General features: G+C 38.7%; 4 protein-coding genes across 4 annotated transcripts; 3 read left to right on the top strand and 1 right to left on the bottom strand.

The window, feature by feature from the left end:
• Positions 1-7,744: 7,744 nt before the first annotated feature.
• LOC133728204 (uncharacterized) lies at positions 7,745-10,537 on the top strand. Its single transcript, XM_062155611.1, has 7 exons — positions 7,745-7,938; positions 8,478-8,652; positions 8,762-8,810; positions 8,927-9,053; positions 9,296-9,366; positions 9,470-9,542; positions 10,092-10,537. Exons 2-7 carry the CDS (start codon positions 8,490-8,492, stop codon positions 10,203-10,205), a joined length of 597 nt encoding a protein of 198 aa, XP_062011595.1. The 5' UTR covers positions 7,745-7,938; positions 8,478-8,489; the 3' UTR covers positions 10,206-10,537.
• A 113-nt stretch (positions 10,538-10,650) lies between these two features.
• On the bottom strand, positions 10,651-12,414 carry LOC133728201 (EP1-like glycoprotein 2). Its single transcript, XM_062155607.1, has one exon. The coding sequence runs from the start codon at positions 12,181-12,183 to the stop codon at positions 10,816-10,818; it is 1,368 nt and encodes a 455-aa protein (XP_062011591.1). The 5' UTR covers positions 12,184-12,414; the 3' UTR covers positions 10,651-10,815.
• A 177-nt stretch (positions 12,415-12,591) lies between these two features.
• On the top strand, positions 12,592-14,581 carry LOC133728203 (epidermis-specific secreted glycoprotein EP1-like). The gene has a single exon (XM_062155609.1). It carries the CDS (start codon positions 13,092-13,094, stop codon positions 14,391-14,393), a length of 1,302 nt encoding a protein of 433 aa, XP_062011593.1. The 5' UTR covers positions 12,592-13,091; the 3' UTR covers positions 14,394-14,581.
• A 2,119-nt stretch (positions 14,582-16,700) lies between these two features.
• On the top strand, positions 16,701-18,192 carry LOC133728202 (epidermis-specific secreted glycoprotein EP1-like). The gene has a single exon (XM_062155608.1). The coding sequence runs from the start codon at positions 16,726-16,728 to the stop codon at positions 18,055-18,057; it is 1,332 nt and encodes a 443-aa protein (XP_062011592.1). The 5' UTR covers positions 16,701-16,725; the 3' UTR covers positions 18,058-18,192.
• The last annotated feature ends 722 nt before the right edge of the window (positions 18,193-18,914 follow it).

Genomic DNA, 18,914 nt, shown 5'->3' with positions numbered 1-18,914 from the left:
TCACTCCTGCAATAACCGTCACTTATTGGCGGCCATAATTGCCATATTGAATGTCGCATTTATCGTCGCATTTACGACTACATTAACTGTCGCATTTACTGCTGCCATTACTTTTCTTTAATCGCCTTGATTGTAGGGTCAAATTTGTTGACCACCCCCACAGCTCCTTTGTTATTTTGGAGAGTATGTTTAGCTTTTTATTATTTGTAGCAACTTTACCAAACTCCGAAAAGCATTTTTAGCAGATTCTCTATCTTGACTCTTTAACTATTTTGGAGAGCATGTTTATCTTTTTATCTATTTTAGCAGCTGTACTAGACTCCTAAATGGCTCTCCATTTTAAATTTTAGCTATCTCACTCCTAAATATAGAGAGTAAGATGTGCCTCTCTCTATTTTTTTTTTCTTCAAAACATTCATTTTAAGTTGTTTAATGTAATTTATAAATATATCTTAACTATTTTTTATTCATTTATCAAATAATATATATTAATAGCTAAAATAGAGAGAACTGATGAAGATGTATTTTAAAAGTGGCTAACCAAAATAGATTTTTAGCTAAAATTTGACTAAAATATAACTAGCATTGCTAAAGATGCTCTTAGTTGGCAATTAATTAAAGAGAGATTGAGAACCAAAGAATAAATTCATACTAAGCTGAATTACCACCACGCTGATTAGCACTGTCACTAAGCTGCCACTCCTCTGACTGACAGCCTCCCATATAAAGTCCTCTAAAATCCGGTAAGGTACTCGAATCCGAACTGATATGTCTACTACCTCCTGAAGATCTTGAACGTGAAGTGGAAGAAGCTCTATTAGATGGACCCTGACTAGGGCCACCAAGATCCCTAGGTCAGAAACCAGATGATGAGGAAGACTCAATGTTCATGGCATAGGAAATTGCCTTGCCAAAGCTCTGGTATGGCACACCTGACATCTTTTCTTTATACTGACTACATAGTCCCTGGATCAACCTATATATCTTATTTTACTCGCTATGCACCAAGTTTGGCACGTGGTGAGCCAATGTGAGTAACTGCTGCTCAACTCCAGAACGGTCTGATTTTCCCTATTCTCCAAGCTCATAAACTGATCCTGCATTCTGTGAAGGTGAGCATCACTGAAATATCGCCTATAAAAATAGGTCTTAAACTAATCCCATGTGAACTGGTCGGCATCTCCAAAATCTCTAGTAATACCACACCACCAATGTCAGGCCAAGCCCACCTTCCTATTCTCAGGTACCTCTATCTGGGAGAATAATTAACCTCTCCATCCGATCAATCCACCTTTAAGCATCTGCAGGTGTAGTAGCGATAGAAAAAGTCTCAACCCCGTGCCTCTTAGCACGATCCATAGTGAAATCTGAGTGTGAACCGGAGAGTGCTACAACAAACTGCTGAAAGAAGTGTCCGAACGACTCCGTAAAAGCCCTAGGCACACGCTCCTCATCATCTACAGGAGGACTTTCTCCACGTGTTCAGAGTCTAGGAGGCATAGCACTTGAAGAAAAAAAAAAGATTAAGAAGCTCAAGGATTAGGACATTTAACATATCTACTTTACATAACATAATGAACACACTAGCACCGAAGATTATATGATGGGGATCCGCTGCAGTAGGCGTCAGTAAGCATATAAAGCATGGTTCTAAAAAATGGCCTAGGCGCTAAGCGCCTCAAAGCCGTTCGGATTTTGGCTTATTTATTTATACAAATATATGTTATAAAAATAAAAATAAAACTAAAAAATAAAAAACAGCCTAGTCCCCACCTAGGCCTCTGGGCGTTAGGCCCCGGGTTACCGCCTGACTAGTGCTTGGCATTTTTTAGAACCTTGATATAAAGTAGCAAGAAAGAAAGGAAGTCTATAGAACCTTACAACCTAATGCTTCGATACCAAACTAACAGGACCCCCCCCCCAGATTTCACCCTGAAATCAGAGATGGCCCTGCGAGGCCCACTTGTAAAGAAGATTTTACTGAAAATTCAGCAGAACCTCCCCTAAAAGTGGACAACCCAAACCTGGAGAAAAACAATAAACACTTCTAACAACATAATAAAATCTATCTCCAAACTTCTGGAACCACCCTGCTGCCCAAATTAAATCCAACTTCACAACCAAGTAAAATAAAACAACATCTCAAGTACAAATATCCCAACAAAAAGATCCACAAATTAAATTACAAAAACTCCTCGTAGTTGTGTCATAAACCCTGAATAAAATACTACGAATTTAGATAATATCTCCAAGATGATCAGAGCAAACTTAGATAGGAACTGAAATAACATCTGGTAGGTTAAACAAGTAACCTACATAAGAGATGATAGCAACGAATGAGGATACTATGCCTCAACTCCTGCTAATGTCGAACAACAACACTGCGAACTGGGCATTTAAAACCAAAGGGCCCCGGAGGAAAGTATTTAAAAACGTTAGCGTGAGTGGACAATAAATAATTGAAATAAAAGAAATAAGGGGAGAATTTATACTTTCCCACATAATTAAACTTATAAAACTGCGATGCATGCAACGTTTAGAAAACATTTTCCTCTAAATCAGAAATCTCGTGAAAACAAACCAACCCCGCTGGTTTGGTATAAACATCAGGTATGGAGAACATAATATCACCATATAACAAAGGAGTCTCCCAGACTCGGGTCAGAGCCTCCCAGGTTCTATCCTCGACTACGACCCACAAACACAAAGTAAGTAGGGAGGAGCCTCGACTACAACTCATGTGAGGAGGAGAACTAAAATAAAGCAACCCAAGTATCGAAAACCAAGAAAACTTCCCCAAAATCTCGCAACAGAAAGCATAAGTATGATTCCCAACCGTACTCAGGAAATCTGAAGAGAAAATAAAATAAATCAACGACGTGTTCCACACGTCAAAAATATTCTCCATTCAATAAAAAAATAATCGAAATTAAAGTAGATTCATAAATCAAATCATAATATCTAATAATCGGAGATAAATCATCTGAAGCACAAGTCAAAACAATAGTAAGGCAAAGCCTTTCCCGAAAGTCAACATCAAAATAAAGTCACAAATAAATCTCTGAAATCCCAATATATGCTCAATGATAAGTAAAACCATTCATTTAGAAATATAATTGCATGCATATTATTTAAAACAAAAGTCCACTCACAGTATACAATTAATATGGCACCCAAGTGTACGGATCCTCGTCGAGCAATGGGTTGGTTCCTCGTCCTGTACAAAATTATATTTCATAAACAACGATTTGAAAATTATATATGATTCTAAAACGAAACTCGAAAACCCCTCGTAAACCAACATCTCCATTTCTTCTTGGATTCACCCCAAACTTCACCACTAAGGTCGATTCGTCGATTTAAGTATTCTATAATAGAAACGAGGGATATCCAACGGTCGGATTCTCGTAGATCGACAATCGAAACTCCGCATTTCAGAAACTCAAAATCGATATCAAACCTTTTCCGATTTTTACCAAAATCACATCTACAAGTTCTACATGTTAAGGAACCCAACCAACCAAATTAGGATGCCCGAATCGGCCCCCATGCGCCACCAACAGTGGCGGCGTGGCCCCCCGCGCCGTTGTTTTCGACCCCTAAATTGGGTGACACCACCTATGTCTAAATCTTATTCTCAACAAGCCCAACAACTTTCATAACTATATCAAATTCTAGAAATGCATGAATTGACCGGAAATTACCTTGAAACCCTAAAAATGCCAAATCATTGATTCGGCCTCCACACTAAGACTTGTATGGTTAAGAAGAGGACGTTAGCAGCTCCAAAATTTGACCAGTGGCACCGCTGGAGGTGGCTGGAAAACGGAGAACCAGCCAGAGAAAGAAAATGGGTCGACCTTGGATTTTCCAAGCATCGATTCATCGTAACAAACTCGATTTGAAGTAAACTAAAGATGGAAAGCGAACGAGGAGGGAGGAGGAGGAGGTGCCCCAGATGGCACTGGTACGGTGGCCAGGAACGACCGGATGGTGATGAAACGGTCGGATTAAGTTTTTCGAGTCGAGTCGGCGTCTAGGTTGGCTGAGAGAGAACTCGGGGTAAGGTTTGGTGAATTTTGAGATGAAACTTACCCCAAATGGTAAATATCCGTATTTATACACATGTTCGGAGATGGTAACTTGGGGTTTTTACATCATAACTTTTGCTTATGAACTCAGATGTGGGCGTGCCACGTGTCCACGAACTCGGTTTAACGTCTTCTACAACTTCCTTGAAGATTATTTTTTCAAATGGCAAATGAAATAAAAAGTCAACCTTTTGGCCCACTAAAAGTATCTAAACGAAGTAAAAAGTGAAAGTAATTTTCGTTTACCATCCAAATGACTAGTAAACCGGTAAATTGAGATACCGGACGTAACAGCTCACAAGTAACCAAAGTTCATGGTGATTATATGCAAGATGGATTAGTGGGTTGATTTTGATTTTGGAGATGATCGATTTGATTCGGTTCGGAAATAACAAAATGAATACTTGAATGTAAACTAGGCTAAGCTAAATTAGATGTAATGAAATGGATAGAAGTTAGAGCATCTTTAGCGGACTCTCTATTTTGGTTCCTTAGCTATTTTGGAGAGCATGTTTAGCTTTTTATATATTTTAGCAGCTGCACCCGACTCCTAAGTGGCTCTCCAATATAACTTTTAGCTATCTCGCTCCTAAATATAGAGAGCGAGATGAGGCTCTCTATAATTTAAAACATTTTTTGGGTTATTTTATGTAATTTATAAATACATTTAAACTATTTAATCTTCATTTGAAAAATAATATAAACTCAAAATTAGCTAAAATAGAGAGCATTGATACATACCTATTTCTAACGTGGCTAGCCAAAATGACATTTTAGCTATTTTGGCTAAAATTTGACTAAAAAATGGCTAGCATTGCTAAAGATGCTCTTAGGACTTAAGGTTTTCATCTCTAGCCTCTCTTGCAAACAATGACGCTTCTATAGTGAATGATGTCATTTTAATTAGCTAATTTCTCTCCTTGCATCCCTCTCGGGTATGACAAGGGACATGCTTATTTGATGATATCAAGCAACCCCTCTCTGGTATAGTACTTAACTACTTAAGTCATGCATTTCGATCCTGTTAGGTATCTAGTGCATTGCCCTAAGTGCATAAAGGTTGAAGATGAAGAAATTATGCAAACTAACTATGCTTATTCCTAAGTGATTGATGTTCACAACTCTATCATGCACATATGATATGCTATAATGCTTCTAACAACCAAGGTTAATCAAGCCTCAATTGTTTCTCATGTCATGGCAAATATTCGTACGTAAATTGATTAAGTTTAAGCATAAATAGTCAATTCTTGAACTAGCATATTAAGGTGCTAATGAAAAGTGCATCAAACATAATATTCACATCAATGTCATACCGGATTGGCTATGGCTTCCAATGCTAGCCCTAACAAACTAACTACTCACTCATAATCAAATCCATGAACTCCAACTTATGTTTATGAACATCAAACTAAAGGGTAAAGTACAGAAATGACTAGTGATGATCAAGTTAAAGATGATGTAGATGAACTCATGGAGGTTTTGTCATGGTGATGATGATTCCTCCAGTGATGCTAGACTCCTCTTCCTTCTTTTTGCTTGATGATAAAGTATGAGATGTAGGGATGGTTAGGTGGTGAAGCTCTATGTATATGAGACGAAATGGGTAGATGGAAAAGATGATGAATTTGGTGGTGGTGGTAATAGAGATTATGGATTGATGGTGGTGATGATGGAGGTTTGTGGAGGAGATGCTAGTGGATTGTGTAGAGAATAGAGAGAGAAAAAGATGTAATGGCTAAGTATGGGTGACATCTTATGGTTTAGGGAAGGGATGCTTAAATAAGGGAAGAAAGAGGTGTGAAATGATGATGAGAAGCAAAAGAAAACAGCTCTAGCATTGTAAGAAGCAAATGATGGTGTTAGAGTGGTAATAGATCCCAAAACCAAGGGAAAAAGGGTATGAGAGTAATAATGTAGGTTAGAGTAGGTAATGATGGTTAAAGCATGATGATTAAACCTATTATTACATAGCAGATTTTTTTGTGCTTAAAGTTGGCTTTTAGGGTACTTAAGGAGTAGCGATAATGTGTGAAGGAGAGAAACGTGATGGAGTTGATTTAGAACAAAAAAGTTTAGGATTTGGTTATGATGGAATGATGGTGAATGGATTAATGGAATATGTGCAATGATACTCCTCTTCCTTGATCCTCCATGAATATGGCCGAAAAATACGTAACACCATCGTGAATGGTGGTGTATGAAAATTTCACCGGAACTTAACTTTTTTTTTGCTCATGTTAAGATTTTCTACAAAACATGGAATTTGATTAATCAACACTAAATCAGATTTTAGAACAAATACTTTCATGATTTATGGCACAAATATATATATATATATATAGGATTTTTCTCAGGTAAGGATGTCCTTAGTTTTTCTTATGGAACGGATTTACTGTTTTCACCCACTTTCCGATCAAATTTTCACATCTTAACCGTTCAGTTTTTAGGTCCTAATGTATGGATCACCTCTGCAAAATTTCAGCCAATTTGGTGATCGTTAAGGCGTCCAAAACTGCAATTTACACGAACGAACCGAATCTGTCGAACCGGAACCGTTCGTTTACATTGTTGTAATTTGCAGTTTTGGATGCCTTAATGATCACTAATTTGACTGAAATTTTGCAGAGGTGATCTATACATTAGGACCTAAAAACTGAACGGTTAAGATGTGAAAATTTGATCGGAAAGTTGGTGAAAACCAGAAATTCGTACCTAAGAAAAACTAAGGACATCCTTAGTGTAGCCGGACTGTATATATATATATATATATATATATATATATATATATATATGAATTATGATCCAACATATGACAAGACTTGTAGATTAATCTTGCTAATGTTATAATCCTTTGCTATCAAATTTGATATGTTAGAAATGCGAACCTTTCAGTTAGGCCTCTAAATCTCCCACTCAAGTAGTCTATACAACAACTATCATTGTTTTCCCATTAATAGTTTAATACTCCTAGCCACCCAAAGAAAAAAGCAAACAAGAATCTTATCAGATTTTTTTTTTCTTATTATTATTATTTTTTTTTTTGAATTGCAAGAATCTTCTCAGATGGATAGCTTCATATTTCAATTAAATTAAATTATATTTCAATAGTTCAGTAAAACACAACCATCGAGCTGCAATTGGTTTTGTGCTCCAAAGAAATCATGTTTTAGCATTTTCCAAGAATATTGGTTTTGCTGATGTACTAGTAGCTAAATCAATGGCGTTAAGAGAAAGTCTTAGAAAAACTACTACTCAAGGTTACTAGCACTTACAAGTTGAATATGACTCAAAGATTCTAATTGATGGTCTCAGAGAAAACATTTCAACCCCATAGAGAATCAATTAGCTGGTTTGAGATATTAAAATTTTATTCTAAAATTATCAAGTTATTCAAATCAAGCATAGAGCGAAGTAAAATTTGTTACAGATCCTCTTGCTAATACAAGTCATAGGGCCACATTGAAATCACAACCGCTTCTAATGCCCCTTCCTGACTTTAGATTTGAGTTGTGTTGGGGGCTCTTCTTTGTAGCCTCAACTCTTTATTTTGTAATTGAAAAATAATAAATAAATAAAAACTTTAAAAAAAAAAAAAAAAAAAAAAGGTAAACGAGGTTGTTTAGCTGGTCAGACGACGTCGTTCGCACGGGGCTAAATTCCCCGCCCTACTTTCTTCCCCAACTCCAAGTCTCCAACCGCTACTGGCTATCCAATTTTCAAGCCGCAGCAGCCGATCAACTTAAACCCTATTTCAGATTATTTGCTTGATCGCCACTTCCATATAGACCCTCTTCAATTCTTCAACCACCTTCGTTTCCTGAAATTCTGTAATCTTCTTCTTCTTGTAAGTTTACATTCCCTGTTTTTGATCTTTGAGTAAAATTTTGGCCTCTGATTCAACTTTCGCGTTGGTTCAAAATCCAATTAATGGAGAAATCAAAATAATTAATTTAGTAGTATTCTGGGTTTTCTGAGATTTAATGTAAATCCCCTAACTTTACTTTTTTTTCTTTTTTTTTTAATTTCTAGTTAATGTATGATTACAGGCATCAGTGCGCTTAATTTGATTAATATATGATGAGAAAGTATGGTTATTTGTGGCAAACAAATTAGTCTGAGTACTTCGGCTCACTGTTCTGGGTTCTGGGTTTTGCATGCTGAATTTAACTATGTAAAGTGAATGTAACTCTAGTTTTGATATAAGCTGCTACACTTTGATTATACCAATGTAAACCTAAGTCGTAAGAGTGAACACCTGGATTGGTGATAATGGCCATGGTTTAGTGAACTAGAATAAAAGGTAGCTTTACTGGTAGATTGGTTAGAATGTCTAAGATGCTCTATTTTGAATCATACAAACTTTAATGTCTCATGTCTCTGCAGTGTTAGATTGCAATGACAGAGCAAATCTTTGAAGAAACAAAGAATGTACAAGAACAAAAGGAACGAGAAGTAGAAGACCCGGAGCTGTATAGGCTTCTGGTACCCAATGCCGAAGACCTTCCTCTCGTTCCTGCCTCAGCTATTGAATCCAACTTTGTCTCTTATTTTGCTCCAGGTGCTTACTCAATACTCTTTTTTTTTTTTTCATATATTTGTAGCACACCTTATTTGATTGACAGCAGCACACTTGTATTCTTGAATATAACTCTCCATTTCGTTTCCAGATTTTATGAAACCAGGACATGACCAATATGTTTATCGCCACCCCAATGGGTAACAATCCAATCTTTTTATATATTTTTTTGTTCTTTTGTTCTTTTATGCTTGTTTGTTAATGTTGGAATGAGGAAGTTTGATCATTTTTCTTAAATTACTGCCTTATATATCAGATTGTGTGTGATTGGTTTGGCTGCAACACATGTGGCTCTTAAGGAAGAAGGGGGTATCACAGCTATTGATTTCAATGTTGGAAAATCGGATCGCAGTGGGCTTAAGGTTACTGGAAAACGCAAGAAGGTATTTTCTTCTCTAATCCCAGAGAGAGTATTTAATCTCTCTCTTTCTCTCTCTCGGTTAGTAGCTTGTAGAACATGTTAGAAAATAAAAAGTAGAAGGATAATTTTTAGTTGTTTTCATTATCTGTATGTCATGCTTCTTTATCTTTTCTTTTTGAGTAACTAATATTATAGATTGTAGATCATGCAGATGTGGCATAGTGTATTGTGATATTGTAACATAGGAAAAATGTTCTTATGCAGAATGCCCAGCACTTGGAGTCCAACTCAGCTTTGTGTAAAGTTTGCACCAAGGATGCAACCTATATTGTGAGGTAGAAACATTTTCTGTCAATGCCTTGTTCTTCTGCAGTTTGCAATATTCTGCATCTAACTCCATTTCATGTATGAGGTTTGAAGTTGTAGTTTCTTTTGAAGGTGTTGTGTAAAAGGCTCTCTTTTGGAAGTGAATGATAGATTAATCAAGCAGCCAGAATTGCTTAATACAGCGGTAAGAACCAGTCAATACCCTCATATTGAAAGTTGCCAGCTTTTGTGTAGTATATAGAATTATAGATCCATTCTTGGTAATCTTATAATTGAATGGATTCAACTAAGGTAGGCTGAGCCTTATTTCTTTTATTTGATGTTGACAACTGCAAAACCAAGATTTCCAGATGCTTTATAGGAAATAATATCAATTGCCTCTGGATACTAGCTGATAGTGGCTTTATAAAGGATGAGAACTGCTAGCATTGATATAAAAGATATGTACTTCAGGGAAAAGGGTATATAGTAATAGTCTTACGCAATAAGAACTGCTTGCTTGTGGCATATGAAGGGATTGAGATGACCAATTGTTTGGGATGGCTTCTAAAAGCTTAATGTGGCATTGGTGGTAGATAGTCTGTGTGGGCTTGATATTACGAGGGGAACTTGGACGTATGGGATTGAAAAGATTTTAGGCTTGACTTTTAATATTGCTTTTCTCATCTGGAGATACCAGGACCATTTGTGGCTTGGTTGCTCATTGTTCATTCTTATTCCTCTCCTTTCCCAGGCAGATAGAGAAGGATATATTGCCATTATCATGCCAAAACCAGCAGATTGGCTCAAAGTAAAGGATTCATTGTTGGGTCTTGAAGAGTACAAAAAGCTGAGAGAAGTTCTTTGACATGATGTTAAGTTGGCTAATTGTGTTTGGTCAACATTGATCCTGGACAAAAGAGAGAAAACAGAGGAGAAAACATGAAGTCTGCTGGTGCATACTTGCCGGATTACTCACAGGTGACAAAGCTTGATGTGTTGACTCCTCTGACAGTCATAAATCCGAGAAAACGGTATGTTTCCCCCCTGTTTTTGTATCATGTAAAACCATTTCATTTCAAATTTTTGAAAATAATTATTGTTGAAGAAAGTACAATAAGGTCATTTTAAACAATTGACTTGTAGAAATTGTATCTGACTATTCATGTCATTTTAATAGCATTCTCAAATTTTGTTGCCTTTTGACAGAGAGCACTCTTTAGTTTTGTTGTATAGATTGTTAAAAGGAACCATAACTATGATAATAAAACCTCCTAGTTTCATATAAGTCTAAAAACAGCCTCATAAAGATGAAGAAAAAAGTGTGAAAATCATTATTCAAGTAGTCTGCTTTTATGATGACTTATGAGATAAAGAGAAATCACCAACCACAGATTCACTATCCTGCAAATTCAAATGACTAGCAATTACATAAACTTTCATTCTTGAGAAGCATAGTCTCAGAAACATTTCTACTTTCAATACTTGATGTAACCCACTGATGTATTCACCTCCTTTATGAGAGTCCCAAGTACTGGTGCTAGCAGACACTTTGAGCTGGCTTCCCTGTAAAAAAAACCTAAACACTTACAGTCATTATCACACTTGGCCCTACACTCTTCAACCTTCATCGGTCCATCTCCACCGTCCAAATAGGGACTCAAAAAGTGCTCAACCGCCACAATCTTGTAGTAGTCCACCTTAGCTCCGCTCTTACATGCTGCCAACTTTGGCGGCGCGCATGCCTTGCTCCAACCCAGAAGCCCTTTTGGACTTGGGCACGCCACACACATGCCATTGCGACAGTACCCATAAGACCCACATTTTGATGGCAATGCGCATTCCCTGACGAAATAACTCGAAAAGAATGAGAAACTCTCATCCCATTTTTGGTTGCTGACTTCGTTGTAATAAGTATAGGCCTTGAGACTGCCATCTGATCCAAGTCTTAAGAATGAGTACTTAGCGTTGTAGTTGAGCTGGTTGAGGTTGATTTGCTGTGCATTGCCAATGGGCCGGGTTTGTAGGAGGCGCCGACGGTTCTGAGGTGGAGCATCAGTGTCTTGGTTCACATTGAGAACAAGCTCATAAGCTATGACGTCATCAAAGCCATTCGTAGTTTGATAGTCAAATGTCACAGTGCTTCCAAAGTTACTGTCTGTCCAGCCACCATATGTAAGAAGCTGACCGGAGTTGTTCAAGTACATAGTGAAACCACTTCGATCGAGAATAAGACTGTATGGCCCATCAGAGCCATCTGTGTCAGATTTACGACTAATAAGCTTGTTATGACCAGTAATGTTTTTGACCGACTGCCCCAATAGAAGAGTATCATGGGGGTAGTCAAAGCTTTGCCATATGAATCTTCCATTCTTGTCATGAAGAACCAAGTTACCATCTGGAAGCAACTTTATTCCTGTGACACCTTTGTTGGCCGTGTTTGTTTGCCAAGCAACAGTCCCGTCTGCCTCGGCGAGGATCAAGTTCCCATCCCGTCCGAGAGAGAGGGTGGCTTTCTCGTGCACCGGGTGGTTTCGGTTTGCGTCCCAGACCCACCTCATGAGGTCCTCATCATTGGGAACACCGGCTCTTATGGCAAATATGTAAGAATCCGGGGTGGTATTGTAGAAGCATAGTCTGAAAGGGTGTGTGTAAAAGGTGTGAGCTTTAGTTTGGATCACGCGGTAGCTAGCTTCGAATTCGACTATTCGGTCTCCCAGTTCACCTTGGTTGACAAATATGAATGTTTGGTTTGCAGGGACTTGAGCTTGAGAGGGAATGGCATAGAAGCTGCCGAGAAGGAAGAGAACTAGGAGAAAAGGTGCATGAGAAACTAGAGTGGCCATTTGGTGATATGTGCTACTTGCTAGTGTATCTTCTGGAGATTTATAAGCAACTTGCAGTGGGGGAGAACCAAATTTAAATTGAGCTCAATTTGGATTACTAACAGATGTTGTGCCAAGATTTCCTTTCTTCTAGCTTACTATCTCATTTACTTTCAACACGATAATTGTCCATAGCACCGACACATAATTTCTACATTACTGAAGTGAAGGTAGGAAAAGTATAGAACGTTTGAAGAGTCAAGAAAGGAGGATTGAGCGCCCTCCAGCTCACCTGAACACCTTAATGATGCAGGATCATCTTATCCGGTATTGTCAGTCAAGATGAATTCTTGTATAGAACGTTTTTTTTTTTTTTTGACGATAAGTATAGAACGTTTGAAGAGTCAAGAAAGGAGGCAGAACTAGTCCCACTTAGTCTTGTATCCCATTACTTGCTGGAGGTTCTAGTTAATTAGAACACTTGGCTGTCTTCTCTTGGATGCTCTATAGCACATTATGTTTGCTTTGCACTCTGAAAAGCATTGACCGGCCTGACCACACTCTGCTCCAACATTAATCTTCTCATCAACCCCAAACTTGTTGCACTGCTCAGCTAGCAAGAGAGTAATTTAGTCAAGGCTCTTGCTGGGGGAGATGTATGTGGATCTAGTGGCTGCCTTTGTAGCTGAAAAATTAAAGCCAGAGACTATTCCATGAAAGTGACTCAGCGACCTAGCGTAGCTGGACTGCTAGCTATAGAAGTTGGCCAGCACATTACTACCTTGTTCCCTAGCTCATTGATGATTCATCCTCAAGTTGCTATACAGATATTAGAGAAAATCTCAGTTGAGGTTCTACAGTTTCAATGGTTAAGATATAAATAGAGGTTAAACTATGCTACAAATTAAACATCTTCCTCTACTTTCACCATGTCATTGTTCTTCCTATTCCTTTTTTCACTCTTTGCTTCCATTGCTCAAGCTCAAATTCCCGCAAATGAAACTTTCAAACTTGTCAACGCAGGAGAATTTTGGCCTTATATTGTTGAATACGATGCATCCTATCGTATGCTCGATCTCTTTGCCTCTCCCTTCCAATTTGCTTTCTACAACACCACTCCCAACGCCTTCACTCTTGCTCTGCGCATGGGTTTGAGGAAATCTGAATCAAACTTTCATTGGGTTTGGGAGGCCAACCGGGGAAACCCAGTTGGCGAAAATGCCACCTTCACGCTTGGAACCAATGGAAACCTTGTCTTGGCCGATGGTGATGGTCGAGTGGCATGGCAAACCAACACTGTTAACAAAGGGGTGGTAGGCTTCAAGTTGCTTCCAACTGGAAACATGGTTCTTTATAACTCAAAAGGCAAGTTCGTTTGGCAAAGCTTTGACTCCCCTACAGACACTCTTGTAGTAGGTCAATCACTACGTGCAGGAGCAGTAAGCAAACTCGTGAGTCGAGCCTCGGAGACTGAAAACAAAGATGGGCCTTATAGCTTGGTGATGGAGCCAAAAGGATTGGCTTTGTACTACAACAGCAAGAACTCTCCAAAGCAATTACTCTACTACAGATCCTCCAAATGGATTGCTGTTCCGAAGGGCTCATTACACCAGGTAACATTGAACGCTTCCCCGGTAGAAGGGGGTCATGCTTATGACCTTACCTTGGAGTACCAAGTGGGCAACTCTACCTCCGGTGGAAATCTCATTCTAGCTCGACCGAAATACAATAGCACATCGACATGCCTTAGGCTCGGAATTGATGGAAATCTCAAGCTTTACACTTACTATGACAAGTTGCGTTATGGTGCATGGGAGACGACCTTCACTCTCTTTGATAAAGGTTCAGGAATATCTGAAAATGGGTGCCAATTGCCAGAGCGATGTGGGAACTTCGGCCTCTGTGAGAATAACCAATGTGTTGGTTGCCCATTGTCTAAGGGAATTTTGGGTTGGAGTGAGACCTGTGAGCCTGAGAAGCTTACTTCTTGTGGGGCAAAGAGTTTCCACTACTACAAAATTGAAGGGGTTGATCACTTCTTGAGCAAGTACACTAGTGGAGAAGCTGTGAAGGAGCTTGATTGTTCCAACAAGTGTGCTTTGGATTGCAAGTGTTTGGGTTTCTTTTACAACAGGGATGAATCAAGGTGTTGGATTGCTTATGAGTTGAAGACTTTGACCAAAGTTGACAAACCCAGTCATGTTGGTTACATTAAGGCACCCAATCACTAATATTTATGCATGGGACCAGTATCGAGAACTATTGCTGTCTATCATCTAAGGTTTCTATTTGTATTTTCTCGAGGGATATTAAAAACGCAGGCAGTTACTATTGGAGCAATTTACTGCATTTTATGTTTCTCCACAATTGTTCAGTTTGGTTTTCAACCAGTAATTCAAAATTTGAGAGTTAAACTCTATGTTTTTAAGGGGAGCAATATATGCTTATTATTATAACCTAAAGTAATAAACTCTAAAGTCTTACACTCGTCGCCAAGCCGAAATAATTCATGACATACTGGGCATTTTCAGGTGATGTGCCTCCTCTGTGTAAAATAATTTTGTCATTTATACGTGTTACATGAGTATTTGTGAATGTCATATTGTATGTTGTTTTTCTTACTTCGGCCAAACTCTAATAAAATGCTAATCAGGGCCGTCCCATTGTAATCTGAGACATAAGGGACATTTTTTTTTTTTAAGTTTCCTAATGTTTAATGTGAGATATCAACTTTGAATTTTCTCTAATTTCACCGCAAAAGAAAAGCTGAAAGGGTTTGTACAAAAGAAAGGAAAAAGCTGAAAGGGTTTAGTTGAAAGGCCCACTCTTGTTTGAGACCTTCTGATGGTATTGGTCCTTGAAATTCACTCACAAGAATTTTAGGCCTCTTGATATATCTCTTTTCTCATCTCATTTTACACTGTATAATGGGTTGAATTTTCTAAAATTTTCATTTTACACTGTATAATGGATTGGATTTTCTAAAATTTTGAGGCCTGCTCCAGGTTGAGGCCCAAGCCAATTACCTTGGTTGCCTTACGCCCTTACCCATGGACCGATTCTGATGCTAATTAATGGAAGACTGATCACGCGTAATAATACTTCAAGCATAATGTTGGGTATTGTGTATGTTGGACACAGTGGTGTTCACTTAGTTGGTAACTGACTAAGAAAAATAAATTTAGATTTAAATTCAAGGTGAAAAACAAAACAACTTAAAAATATTTTTTTCACTGTTGAATTTAAATTTAAAGGCCAGTGTTTGAGCACCATTTCTTTAATTAATTATTAACTGGATGAACATTATTAATGTTTGACATACTATGTGACAATGACTAGTAATATATTAGAGGAATCATTACTTGTCAAAGTAGAGAAGTTTGTCCATGCAGGGGCTAAACCTTAGACCAACGCCTCAACAATTTTGGACACTAAATATTACTACTAAATTCTAGATTTTTAATACTAACCACATGTCATACAACAAGTTCTTGGATAGCAATGCTCATGGCATTAATCAAATATCCTACTATATGGTTACCTGCTACTACAAAGTACAAAGTACAAACACTATCATCTTATCAAGAAGCCGCAGCCGAACAATTCAAAATTTGAGGAAAATTAACATCATTTTCAACAGTTCCAGCAGCGTGATACATCGCACTCTGCTATCTAGCTGACACCTTTCAGCAGAAACCCTGGTGGTGCTGGAATGCATGCCTTATCCAGTTGCTTCCGCATTTGCTGCAAAAGCTTGCTAGCTGGTCCATCACATTTATCAACTTGTTTCCCCCACAGTCTTTAGTGAGTTGTCATTGCCCCATGTTTGAATATCACTTCTCCAAGTTGCCACGTACGCTCGTATATATCTATCAGCTAATTGTCAGTTGAGGAAGGTTCTATGACTGCAATAGTCTGGTCAAATATTTTGCTTTCATTCCTTATAACTGATGTCTATCCATTCGTTTTAAATAATAATGCTCGATCAATCACAAAAGTTGTACTTTAGCTGCAAAATCCGAAGACATTACTCGCTTCCTTACAGTGCAAGCAGTCTACATTAAGAAGAGGTCATTTCTCTTAAAACAGAAAGGAGCACATTGTTTGTTTGTATCCCAAAATGGTCCAAGTTCATAACAGCTGACCTGACGCGCCCATTGTTCGGGTAAGCAATATACCGCAAATTAATGAACATTGTTTTTCGAACTTGGAACATCGAACATCGTTCACCGTTGGCGTCGAACAAAATTAATATGTTGACCTGCACTTGTGCTCGATCCATCTTCAGACTTTAGAAATTTCAAACGCTTCTAACACATATCAGAATCAGTACGTCGGTACGGAACCTATTGCCAGTTCATGAGCATAATTAAGCACGTTGGTCAAAGTTGGCGTCCAGACAATCTAGCACTTACAGTGGTTAATTAGATGCTATTTTCTCGGGTTATAATCCAAAATCATTTTAAAAGATATAAAACATTGTGGCTCAATGACTGTATTAGCCCTCATTCTGCTGTATAAAATGAGGTTTGCCAAGCTCTGCAACACAAACCACGCTTCACAATGTCTTCTTCTTCCTTTACCATGTCAGTATTGCTCTCCCTGTCTCTTTTCTCACTCTTTGCATTCATTGCTCAGGCTCAAGTTCCGGCAAACCAAACTTTCAAGTTTGTCAACGACCAAGAGTTTGGCCCTTACATAGTAGAATACGACGGAAGCTACCGTATGCTTAGCATCTTTGCCGCTCCTTTCCAACTTGCCTTCTACAACACAACCCCGAATGCCTTCACGTTGGCTCTCCGGATGGGCCTGACCCGCTCGGAGTCCCTCTTCCGTTGGGTTTGGGAGGCCAACCGAGGAAACCCCGTTGGCGAAAATGCCACCCTCACTTTTGGGACTGACGGAAACCTGGTCTTGGCCCACGCCGACGGCCGCGTGGCATGGCAAACCAACACGGCCAATAAGGGTGTCGTGGGCCTCAAGTTGCTTCCAACCGGAAACTTGGTGCTCTACAACTCGAAGGGCAGTTTCGTTTGGCAAAGCTTCGACTACCCGACGGATACTTTGTTGGTTGGCCAGTCGCTTAGGGCAGGGGGAGTGAACAAGCTCGTGAGCCGGCTATCTGAGGCAGAAAACAAAGACGGGCCATACAGCTTGGTGAGGGAGCCTAAAGGATTGGCTTTGTACTACAAAAGCGCCAATTCCCCAAAGCCTTTGCTCTACTTCTCATTCTCTGAAAGGATTAACATTCAGAAGGGCACTTTGGACCATGTGACAGTAAATGTGTCTCCGGATACGGATGAGGGTTTTGCCTATAACATAAACCTAGATTATCAAGTGGGTAACACTACTACCTCGGGTGGAATCATTCTAGCAAGACCCAAGTACAACAGCACGCTGACATTCCTCAGGCTCGGCATCGATGGAAATGTTAAGCTTTACACTTACAACGACAAGGTCGATTGGGGTGCTTGGGAGGTGACCTTTAGTCTTTTCGACAGAGATAATTGGATTTGGGAAACCGAGTGCCAATTGCCCGAGCGATGCGGAAGCTTTGGGGTTTGCGAGGACAGCCAGTGTGTTGCTTGCCCATCTTCTAGTGGAGTCTTGTTGGGTTGGAGCAAGACTTGTGCGGCCGAGAAGCTAACTTCTTGTGATGCAAAGAGCTTCCACTACTACAAAATCGAAGGGGTTGATCATTTCTTGAGCAAGTTCACTAGTGGATCGGCTACAACGGAGGTCGCTTGTGGTAAAAAGTGCACTTCCGACTGCAAGTGTCTGGGGTACTTTTACAACAGGGATTCGTCAAGGTGTTGGATAGCTTATGATTTGAAGACCTTGACCAAAGTTGCCAACTCCACTCATGTGGGTTACATCAAGGTATCTAATCACTAGTATCATATGGGTTGTATCAATTAATTAATTAAGCCCCTAATCTGCGTTGGGGGCAGTTTGTTGTATTTCTCATTCATTATTGCCTGTAATAATGATCTGGAATAAGAGCTCTGTTGTGCTTCTAAGAGATTCTCATCCGATCTCTTGTTATTAGAATCACTTCCTTTCTTGTTTGCTGACTGAGAAACGTAATCTTGTCCCCAAAATAAATAAATAAAGAACTGCGAAACGTATTGATATGGCACCCAGTAGACATAGGTCTAGCACCCAACACACAATCGGATGGAGATCAGTGATGTAATGTGAAAAAAAAAAATAGTTATTTGTACATCCCAATTGTCAACCTATATATACACCTTAGTAATTTTATTGTCTTTGCTGTATAATGAAACACTCAATGCAATAATAATTTTAGGGTATTATTATTATTCTTCAGTAATAATAATAGCTTTAAAACGTTACTAATAATACAAGCACAATTAACTAGATCATGAAAATAGTTACTAATTTGTTAATTCATGATACTTTACATGAGAACAATAATACAACACAACCCCGAAAAAACAAAGGGCTTAGTTTGGTATCAGGTCCACTAATTAAACATGTCGGGATAAGAATAATTAAACTTCAACATACATAAACATTAAATGTACAACAATAAATTGAATATATATCACGCGGACTCCCTAGCCAAAGCTGGTGGAGCTAAAATTTGGATATCACACTATTCAAAAAAAAAAAAATTGGATATCACATGTGCCCTATTATTAATTTCATTTGATTACGTTTAAAAATAATTTGAATGTAATAGGGATCCTTCAGAGTACATGATTAATGGTCGGAGTTGATCGATGAGC

Source organism: Rosa rugosa, chromosome 2, assembly GCF_958449725.1.
Source record: "Rosa rugosa chromosome 2, drRosRugo1.1, whole genome shotgun sequence".
NCBI classification, from domain to species: Eukaryota; Viridiplantae; Streptophyta; class Magnoliopsida; order Rosales; family Rosaceae; genus Rosa; species Rosa rugosa.
Note: the sequence above shows the minus strand (reverse complement) of the source record. Positions and strands in the feature narration are given on the sequence as shown.